Here is a 9,987-nt window from a genome sequence, read left to right on the forward strand (position 1 = left end):
ATTCGGCAAACTAAACGTTCAGATGATTTGAAATCATTCGTCAAACTAAACGTTCAAATGTTTAGATTTAGTTCTTGAAAGTTAAAAACGAGTGTTAAAAGATTTGAGAAATGTGGAGTGTATAAAAAAATGTGGGGTGTACGTAGAAAATATAAGGTGTATATTGGGAATGTGGGGTGCGGGGTATTATGGGGAAATATATGAGGTGTATTAAGATAATTTTTAAGTGAAAAAACAAATATGAGATGTATTAAGTATGTAGAAATTATTCAACAATTTGTAAGATGTTAATATAATAAGACTTTTTAAGATTGAATTAAACGAGATTGAATTAAATTTCAATTGTACATTCTTAAGAAATATGTAAAATGAAAAATTTCCGATCGTTCGAATCAATTCAACATGAAAACAGCTCAAATACCGAAATTTCCTTCTCAACTTGGACCCATCTCAATATGTCCTATCAAAACTTAACATGGCCGAAGGCGTGCTTTCATTGGCGGGTCCCAGTTAAAAACCGCCGCCCAATTTTGTCCGAACCAGGACATATGGGATTGCGCGGGACAGAAGTTACGGGACAGGATAAAAAGCGGCAACTTTTGCCTCCAAAAACACATAAACCTCCATACCACGTCACCATCAGAATCCAGAAATATTCGTTTATTCCATATCTTCATATCTTCCCCTGTATATCTTCGTGCTCCAATGGCGGACGAGAACTAAAGCAATGCGTTTTCTTCCCCAATAGAAATGGCATTTTCTTCGTGCTCCTCCGTTCCTGCAGTTGCTGCGATAACGTGTTTGATTGCGGTTGTCGTGGGTTGTTATTCGCCCGTTGAGGCCCGAATTCCCACCACCTTGGACGGCCCGTTCGAGCCCCTCACCGTCCCCTTTGATCCCAGTCTGCGCGGCAACGCCGTCGATTTGCCGGATGATGATCAGCGGGTCCGTCGCCGGGTTAAAGGGTTTGAGCCCGAGCAGATTTCCGTCTCGCTATCCGCTGATTACGACTCCGTTTGGATCTCCTGGATTACAGGTTTTGATATATTTTTTTTTGGGTGCTGGTGTTTAAAGCGGTATGCTTTTTCTGGAAATGCAATTTCAGGATTTGAGAATTGGGATTTTTCATTTTTTGGGTTTGGTTAATTGGGGCTGTTTGAAACTGCTTCTGGTAGAAAGCACTTTCTGGCAATTAAAAGTGCTTCCGATAACCTTTGACATAAAAACTTGAATTCTTTTTGGATGATAGAATCGCTTTTCTGGGTTGTTGTGTTTTTAATAAAAGCACTTATGAGCAGAAGTACTTCCTATAGAAGCACTCGCATACAGGGCCCGGGTTTGTTAGTAAAAGCTTTTATGGCATTTGAGAATGGGATTTTAGTATTTTTGGGTTTGGCCAATTGAGTTTGATTTTTCATGGATTGTTGTTGCAGGGGAGTATCAGATTGGAGACAAGATAAAGCCATTGGACCCGAAAAGTGTGGCAAGCGTTGTTCGTTATGGGAAGCTGAGATATCCACCAACGCATGAAGCCACAGGGTATTCTCTGGTTTACAATCAGCTCTACCCTTTTGAAGGCCTCCAAAATTACACTTCCGGAATTATCCACCATGTTCGTCTCACAGGTTTGATTTCGTTCGCTTCTTATTTTGCTTCAAAGTTTTTTATGGAGAATTACAAAGTTGGGTTTGGCTGAAATGACTGAACGTTTAAATGCCCCAAACATAAGTTGTGATGGAGATGTGGTTCTTCTGTTAAGTTGGTGATCTAGTTGTTGTTTTGATGTAGGGTTGAAACCGAATACACTGTACTTTTATCGATGTGGGGATCCTTCTATACCTGCAATGAGCAAAATCCACCATTACAGGACCATGCCAGTTTCTGGTCCTCGGAGCTACCCGGAGAGAATAGCAGTTGTGGGAGACCTTGGCCTTACTTACAACACAACTACCACAATAAGTCACTTGACAAGTAACAATCCTGATCTTGTTCTATTGATTGGTGATGTTACTTATGCAAACCTCTACCTCACAAATGGAACTGGCTCTGACTGCTATTCTTGCTCATTTCCAAACTCTCCGATACATGAGACCTATCAGCCTCGATGGGATTACTGGGGAAGGTTAAAACATAAATTGCTTTATTTCTATCGCATGCAATGGCTGCTGTAAATTATGGCATAGAACTTGTTTTCTTATGTTGTCATTGCTGGGTAATTTGTGTAGGTATATGCAGAGTTTAGTGTCCAAGGTTCCAATAATGGTTGTTGAAGGGAACCATGAAATAGAAGAACAGGCTGAAAATAAGACTTTTGAGGCTTATAGTTCTCGGTTTGCATTCCCATCTGAAGAAAGCGGATCTTCGTCCACATTCTACTACTCATTTAATGCAGGGGGGATTCATTTTATCATGCTTGGAGCCTACACTGACTTTAGCAAATCAGGTAATTAAAGTTTGCCTAATTAGCTCATTCCTTGCCTAAATATTCGTATTTTTGCATTTCTTTTTCTTTACAAATGATTTCGTTATTGTTTCTATCCCCATTAATCAGTGATTTCTTTGCCTACAGGGAAACAATACAAGTGGCTGGAGCAAGATTTGGCTAATGTGGACAGATCCACAACTCCCTGGTTGGCAGCTACTTGGCATCCTCCCTGGTATAGTACCTACGAGGCCCATTACAGAGAGGCAGAATGTATGAGGTTGGAAATGGAAGAGCTACTGTACTCTTATGGCGTTGATATAGTGTTCAATGGACATGTAAGTAACGATAACCACCAATGATTGTCACAATCTTTGATAGGTAACAGGTTTCTTTCTTATAGCCAGAAACTATGTGGAAGAAGTGGTATAAGGGTCCTTCGACTGAGGCTTTCTTTCATACCAGTAACCAGATAGTGGTAGAAAGCTAGAAGGAACTGCAGTTTATGCTTTAAACTTTTGAGAAAACAAATTTAACATGAAATTAATTGGTACTTGGTTCCCTTATTGCTAAAACACATAACACAAACTTATTTGAAACGCTATCAGAAACAATGACCTTATCTTGAAACTCGTATCACAGCAGTACCATTTGGTTCCGATCCCAAGCATGATTTTATTAAGTTGTCCTTAGTGTCTATGAATGATGACAATTTTCCTCATTGTAACTAAATATCTTTTCGCTTTAAAGTGCACTGAATGTTCTTCTGTTTTCTTGAATAAAACAATAGGTTCATGCCTACGAGCGATCGAATCGAGTTTATGATTACAACTTAGATCCCTGTGGTCCTGTATATCTCACCGTTGGTGACGGGGGTAATCGGGAGAAGATGGCAGTTCAACATGCTGACGAACCTGGTCGTTGCCCAGAGCCATCAACTACTCCTGATCAACACCTAGGTGATGGTGCCTTTTGTGCAGAGAACTTTACCTCCGGCCCAGCAGCAGGTAAATTTTGTTGGGATCGGCAACCGGATTACAGTGCTTTCAGAGAAAGCAGCTTTGGCCATGGGATCCTTGAGGTACTCCTTTTTCTGTGTTTCTGTTTGGCAAATATCCAGTCTGACAATGCATTCAATTGTCTATAAACGTTATACTTTAATTTGTATGACCCTACACTACATATGATACAACTTGAAAATGATTGATGGAAAGATGAGCATGTGCTTGACTGTCAATGTGCATAGAAAGACCACACATGGGTAAATGTTATGGAACCAGTTTAAATCATTTTTACCATTCCACTGCAATGTCAAGAGAAAATCACTTAGCACCAATATCTGTTTATACGGAGTGCGAAAATCCTGTGACTGACTTGAATACCCTTGATCGGTTATTGAGTAGCAAACATATAGATGTAGGCTAGTAGGCTACCTGGATTATACACTAAGCGTGCATTTTGATGTGCATAACTTGCAGGTGAAGAATGAGACTTGGGCTTTGTGGACATGGTACCGGAACCAGGACTCCGACAATAAAATTGGAGATCAAATTTATATAGTGAGGCAGCCTGATAAATGCCGCATCCGCCATGTGTTCGAAAGTTGGCTTGCTGACCTCTAATTCTCACTGCTGCTTGCTGGGAAAAATTTATTATTAAGATCCCAAATCAATTGACCATTCTTATCTAGATAGGAATAGGATGGAAGGTTGCAGAAAGAGTAGGAAGATGGGGTTTCACCTATGTATACACACTATATATATAAGAGGAGGGGGGTTGGGGGGGTGGGGGGTGGGGGAGGGGGCGGGGAGAGAGAGAGAGAGCAGAAGAAGAGCAACTCCGCTGTTGTTGTATGTAAATGATAAAATCTCATTTATACGTCTCCTTTGTAACTTGAATATATACTCTCTCAACCAATTTATACAACAACAAACGTGTAAGATTGGTTCCTGGAGCAATTTCGGATATCGAATTCTATTATATATTTGCAGGGGTTCCACCTCCATCTCATAGAGATTATCATCACCTGTTGTTTCTGTGAATAATGTAAATTTCTTACCAAAACATTTGTAATATTGTGCCAATTATATTATATATTTGCAGGATGCATAGCAATTTGGTGTCAGTAAAACTTTGTCTGCCGCATATTTGATCATGTTTTAACTTCGGAATTTCATGGTCTAGTTAATTTTGACGGATTTTGAAAGGCTTTTAAAACAAATTAGAATCAAACTTTCGAATTTACTACCCCAAACAAATTGCACTGCAAATTACCATAATCAGAATTCATCAGGTCATGTACGTACTACATAACATTTACTTAGGATATGAAATGGTGAGATCGATAAATTCGAAATCATCATTATATTGTTGTTCTTATTACATTAATATAGATATATGTAGCCACTATATATACCTATTAGAGTGAATACGATACCAATGCCCCACAATTTGTTGTCCTGACACAATCGACCGGATTCGCTGCGTTGTAGTCAAAACAGATGACGACGTCCAGCAGATACGCGATCCGCCCGTCATACTTGCACATAAGAAGAGGTGTTTTCCCTCCTATAGTCTGTCGAATGGCCGATTCAAGGTCGATGTAATGATATTGATATCCTGGTACAATCCCAGTTGTTTGAGAAAATAGATATTGTGCATTGTAGGTCAACCATAATCTATGAGCTTCGTGGAAGTATTGTGTCTGGGAAAATTTATTGTCCGAGCACCTGCCGTGCTTGTTGTACTCATGCGCCCAGAAATCCATATTTGTCCGTCTAATGTTGAAGCTGGGCCAGGAATTGGACAAAAGTAATTGCAGATTATGATCAGCAATCATCTGAAGCACAAAGACGAGAAGTTACAAGCATTTCAGAGAGCTGCAGGAGAAAAAAAACAAACTGAAATGAGTATATATATTCAATGTGTACCTGACTTCTGTCGAATAGGGTCCAAGCGCAGAGTATAGGTGCAGATGGATCGGTAAAGTTGCTCGGCCAGAGGCCGTGTGTCGTAAAGGTATGCCGCAGAACTGGTTGGTTTCCACAAATTCCATTCCCAAGGCAGAAGACGTATTGGAAGATATCATATGGTGTGGCAGCATTGCTCTTTCCGACATAAGTGACGAAGCAAAGAGCGATGACAACGAGAACATGTTGTGCGGAAGCGTCAAATATGAAACCAATAAACTACAACGGCAAAATATGATAAGACAAATAATCCAAATGACACAAGGATTTATACTGGTTCGGCGTAATCCTACGTCCAGTTTCGAGACGGCGAGGAAATTCCACTAATATAAAAGGAGATTACAAATAGAGTTCAACACTCAAACCCAAATCCGACATACACCCAATAGCTTTCACTCATACAAAGAACAAATGGAGAAGAAGAAACACATACCAAATCCTTCTCTCCCAAAAGCCACAAAATGTAGCAATATATCTTTGAATGAATGATTGCACAAATGGAGAACAGTAAAACAGCAGCACTCAATTTTCTTCTCTATCGGCTGCTCTCTGTTTTCTGCTATATGCTGCCGCTGAGTTTCTGCTCTCTTTTTTCTGCTATCTGCTGCCGCTGAGTTTCTGCTCTCTTTACTGACCAAAAGGCATGAATTGCCTTATATAAGGCTGGTGCCTTTTAATTAAACCCTAGCTGCCATGTGGCTTTCAAATGGGTAACAAAAGGCCAAACCTATTTGGGTTTGAGACAAAAAACTAAAGGCCCAAGAAGTATTGAGCCACAAAATCCAACAGAACAATCTTGAAGAAGTGCATGGTTGTCAAGCAATTATCAAAAGAACAAAGGGAGGGAGGGAGGATGGGAAGAGAAATAACAAGGAAAGCTAAAGAGTGAATGAAGTGTGAATTTTCAAAGAAATGAAGAGGTGTTTAAATAGTTAGAGTTGAGGTTAAGGGTAGGGTTTGGAGAAATTAATTAAGGTGAAGCTAACTAGCAAAGATGATAATAATTAAGGTCAAGTAAGTGTGAACAGATCCTGAACTAGGGAATGCCTCTTTCTTGTTATGCAAGGCTTTGCATTCTCATATGCATGCTATAAAGGGTGGTAACCGTGTAGTGGTTGATTCATCAACAACCCAATCAACCCAATTATAGCGGTTCCTCATATATCAGATTCAGACCCCAAGCAAGCTAATAGTCTCAATTTTTAGATTATAATTCTATTTCAGAAAGCCATTCAGGACCACGCTAGCTAAATATGGTTCCAATCGAATATAAACAGAAACGATTTGGACATTGTTTATGTATCTTATCTTGTAAATTGAAGTTTCAACCACTACCTTCTAGCAGTGGTAATTCTTATCTTTGAAATTTTGGAGCTCTCCTCTCCTCTTCATGGTTTCTATTCAACTTACTTATCCCGGTTGCAGATAATTAATTAACTTGTGGATTAAGTAAATAGCTATTTCAATTTGCTGCTACTCACCCTGGAGCTAGCCTTCGGACCGGGGAAATCATATTGTCCTATAGACACCCGCTTCGTCGCTGCAAGGCGACACCGCAGGGTGGATATCTGCGGGTACTCATCATTTCATTTCATGGTTGTATTGCTTCACATTTGCAGATTGTTAACACAACATGCCTTCTGTTTAGTTAATTCATTAATCAAACATGATCAAATATACAACATACAAATTGTTAGAATTGAGGTCAAGTGTAGAGTGTAGAGAAAGATTAAGTTGAAGCTAGCTAGCAAAGGTGATAATAATTAAGGTCAAGTGAGTGTGAACACATTCGGAATTAGGGAATGCATCTTTCTTGTTGCCCACGGCAATGCGTTCTCATGCTATAAAGGGTAGTAACTGTGTAGTGGACGATTCATCATCAACCCAATTATATAAAGTGGTTCATCATATATCAGATTCAAACCCTAAGCTAGCTAGTAGTCCAAATTTTAGATTATAATTCTGTTTCAAAAATCCATTCAGGACAACGCTAGCTAAACATGGTTCCGAACGAAAAAATACAGAAACGATTTAGGCATTGCTTGCGTATCTCATCTTGTAAAAACGTACAACTTACAATACACTTAATTTCGAACATTGTTTGAGTATCTCATCTTCTTCGTTGAAAGGCAACACCGCAGGGTGGATATCTGCGGGTAGCCATCATTTCGTTTCTTGGTTGTATTGCTTCATATACTCGTAAATTTTTATCGACTCCAAGTTTCTTAAAGACATCCATAATTTGAACAACAAAAGGATTTCATTACTTTCGATATCTACGTACACATGTACTTGTTGTTGCCTTCCGTGACCGAAACCATACTCTTCACATATACAACGGGCGAATGATTTGCTTTGCACAGTGGCAAATAATACGGTTGCGGAGGAAAAATGGGATTGATCCTTACAGCACTTTGAATGGGAAGATTTTTAAGCTTCTTAGTACGGAAGTTATAGCAGACTATGCCTCCATTTTCCTCTACTGTAAGAACCTCTTCGCTTTTCCACATTGGCAAGCCTCCATTTCCCTCTACTGTAAGAACCTCGTCGCTTTTCCACATTGCCAATGTGGAGTACAGGGGCAAGAGGGACCTTGAGAATGATGGGATCTTGGCAGCAAAGTGTTTTGTCCAAACACCACCCGCATTTTTCGGACCACCACCAGAATCATCATCCATTAGCCACATTTCAAAGGGTGGTGTATCACCATCTTCAAAGGTATTACAATTCAAGCGAAAGAGAGCGATGGATTCATTCCACACCTTAAGACGCATTTCAATACCAAATCCTTCGAAATTGTTGAACTCTACCATCTCATGTGGTAACAGTATGTCATGAAACACCTCACGACTCATGTCAAACCAAACGATCACTCGCCTAATTTTTTCTTGCTCGGGATAGGTGACATCATAGCTATCGGCAAATTCCTTTTGTTGCTCACTTCCTATCCAATAACACATCCCCTTGAAGTACACCTGAAAAGTTTCAGGCCAAAGGAAAGTAGTTTCCGTTTCTAAAGAATAAGGCTCGATCTCCCTCCAAGAATTAGTTCCTAGGGTATACACTACTACCTTGGGAGGATGAATAATCAAATGTTCTGTGCCGCCATGCAATTCTGAACCAGAAAATCCAATTTTGACAACTTTGTAATCTTTAGATTTAGGATCATAGCCTAATCCCAAAACATCGTTGAACCGATTTGTTAGTGGCATGTAAGGCATATCCAACCACCAAGGATGAGGATCCCTAAAGGATGCTTCGTCGAACCAATCTGGACTGTATGTCTCCGAAGGAAGGACCCTGAATTCCTGAATTGCCGGATTCCACAAAAGCACCTTAGTAGAATTAGGACGAGCTAGACAAATGATCCCATCACAATGACCTATAACATGAAATGATTGATCATCTCCAATCTCCAGACTCATAGAAAGAGGAATATTGACGTCCTCGATCCCAGAAAGAGTGCTACACTTGTGCACACCATCATCGTCATCATCAACAATGACATTGTCAAAAGTAAGTACTGAGAATACGGATTGAAATTTGTCCCCATTTGGGTCCTCCGTAGAAGGGACTAACATTCGCTTCAGAAGGACACGAGTGGACTGATCGTCCAGCAAGGAATGGGAGAGGTGCTTGTCGACGAACCTGGGGTCGTTGATGAGAGCATGCCACCATTTAGCGACGCACTTGAATCGCATCAGAGATTTCGGAGGCAGAGTTGACAGAATATTCACCAACAAATCTTGTCCGATTTTGGATGTTTTGTTCGTCATTTGTGCAATGTCAATTATGGACCTCACCCTTGTTCTACGATACACACAAAGACCAACACAACAAGATCAGAAGATTCCACAATTACACATTCTCTCTAATTAAGCATATTCTCAAAAGCTCATCATCATCTGGCATTGCTATTTCTTGTTTAAAAAAAAAAAAAACTCATGGATACATTCAAAAATTTAGCCCTACTGAAAATGCCAATTGAAATTCAAAAGCGAAATAAGAATTGAAGCAAAAAAAGTATCCTTCTTTCATTTAAAAAAATATATAAAAACTGAAATTGAATAATAAAAAGTTAGAAATGAGGTTACCTTGTTGTAGACTAGGCAGTAGGAAGAGGAAGAGACCGAAGCAGAAGCAGCGCTGTGAGTGAGAGGGAAAGGGGCAGACTCGGCGCAGAAAATGTATTTTCTGCGTTTTGTTCGTGCAGCTGCGTGCGATAATGCGATGGCAGAGAGGGGTTTTTATTTTGATTCTTGTGCGACCGATTTCCACACCCTCCCAAATTTACGAACTTACGCTCCCAAATTCGGCCGCGGTTTGCAGTCTTCAATTCCGTGTCTTAATTGTGTATGTTCTCTTAACTTTTTAACAGATGTCTATAAACTTAACTTTTAATTTAACGGTGCTATCTTTTCAAAAGACTAATATAACAAATAAAAAGAAATAAAAGAAAAACAAAAGGTGCCTAACTCTCCACCTACCCAATTATGCTATTTAATTGGTGTTATCACTGTTTAATTTAACGATGTTATCTTTTAAGGGGATGCTGTTGTTTTTCTTTAATTTTTAATTTTTTTTAAATGTTAACAC

At 39.6% G+C, this 9,987-nt stretch overlaps 3 protein-coding genes across 4 annotated transcripts; 1 reads left to right on the plus strand and 2 right to left on the minus strand.

Annotated features, from left to right (window-relative positions):
- The first annotated feature begins 591 nt into the window (after positions 1 to 591).
- LOC126587586 (purple acid phosphatase 15-like) lies at positions 592 to 4,380 on the plus strand. Its single transcript, XM_050252670.1, has 7 exons — positions 592 to 1,036; positions 1,434 to 1,625; positions 1,789 to 2,122; positions 2,226 to 2,443; positions 2,570 to 2,760; positions 3,213 to 3,503; positions 3,901 to 4,380. Exons 1-7 carry the CDS (start codon positions 751 to 753, stop codon positions 4,042 to 4,044), a joined length of 1,656 nt encoding a protein of 551 aa, XP_050108627.1. The 5' UTR covers positions 592 to 750; the 3' UTR covers positions 4,045 to 4,380.
- A 294-nt stretch (positions 4,381 to 4,674) lies between these two features.
- Positions 4,675 to 6,094, minus strand: LOC126587604 (ribonuclease MC-like). Of its 2 annotated transcripts, none has more exons than XR_007611129.1 (2): positions 5,353 to 6,094; positions 4,675 to 5,261 (listed from the first exon to the last, which is right to left on the minus strand). XR_007611129.1 is itself a non-coding variant. In XM_050252688.1 (2 exons), exons 1-2 carry the CDS (start codon positions 5,574 to 5,576, stop codon positions 4,842 to 4,844), a joined length of 594 nt encoding a protein of 197 aa, XP_050108645.1. In that variant the 5' UTR covers positions 5,577 to 6,094; the 3' UTR covers positions 4,675 to 4,841. The 2 variants fall into 2 exon arrangements, 1 of the variants encoding a protein (XP_050108645.1); XM_050252688.1 differs by having other exon boundaries at positions 4,675 to 5,211.
- Positions 6,095 to 7,612: 1,518 nt separating this feature from the next.
- LOC126587590 (putative F-box protein At3g17480) lies at positions 7,613 to 9,715 on the minus strand. Its single transcript, XM_050252674.1, has 2 exons — positions 9,486 to 9,715; positions 7,613 to 9,201 (listed from the first exon to the last, which is right to left on the minus strand). The coding sequence occupies exon 2, from the start codon at positions 9,165 to 9,167 to the stop codon at positions 7,668 to 7,670; it is 1,500 nt and encodes a 499-aa protein (XP_050108631.1). The 5' UTR covers positions 9,168 to 9,201; positions 9,486 to 9,715; the 3' UTR covers positions 7,613 to 7,667.
- Between the last annotated feature and the right edge of the window lie 272 nt (positions 9,716 to 9,987).

Source organism: Malus sylvestris, chromosome 10, assembly GCF_916048215.2.
Source record: "Malus sylvestris chromosome 10, drMalSylv7.2, whole genome shotgun sequence".
Taxonomy (NCBI): Eukaryota; Viridiplantae; Streptophyta; class Magnoliopsida; order Rosales; family Rosaceae; genus Malus; species Malus sylvestris.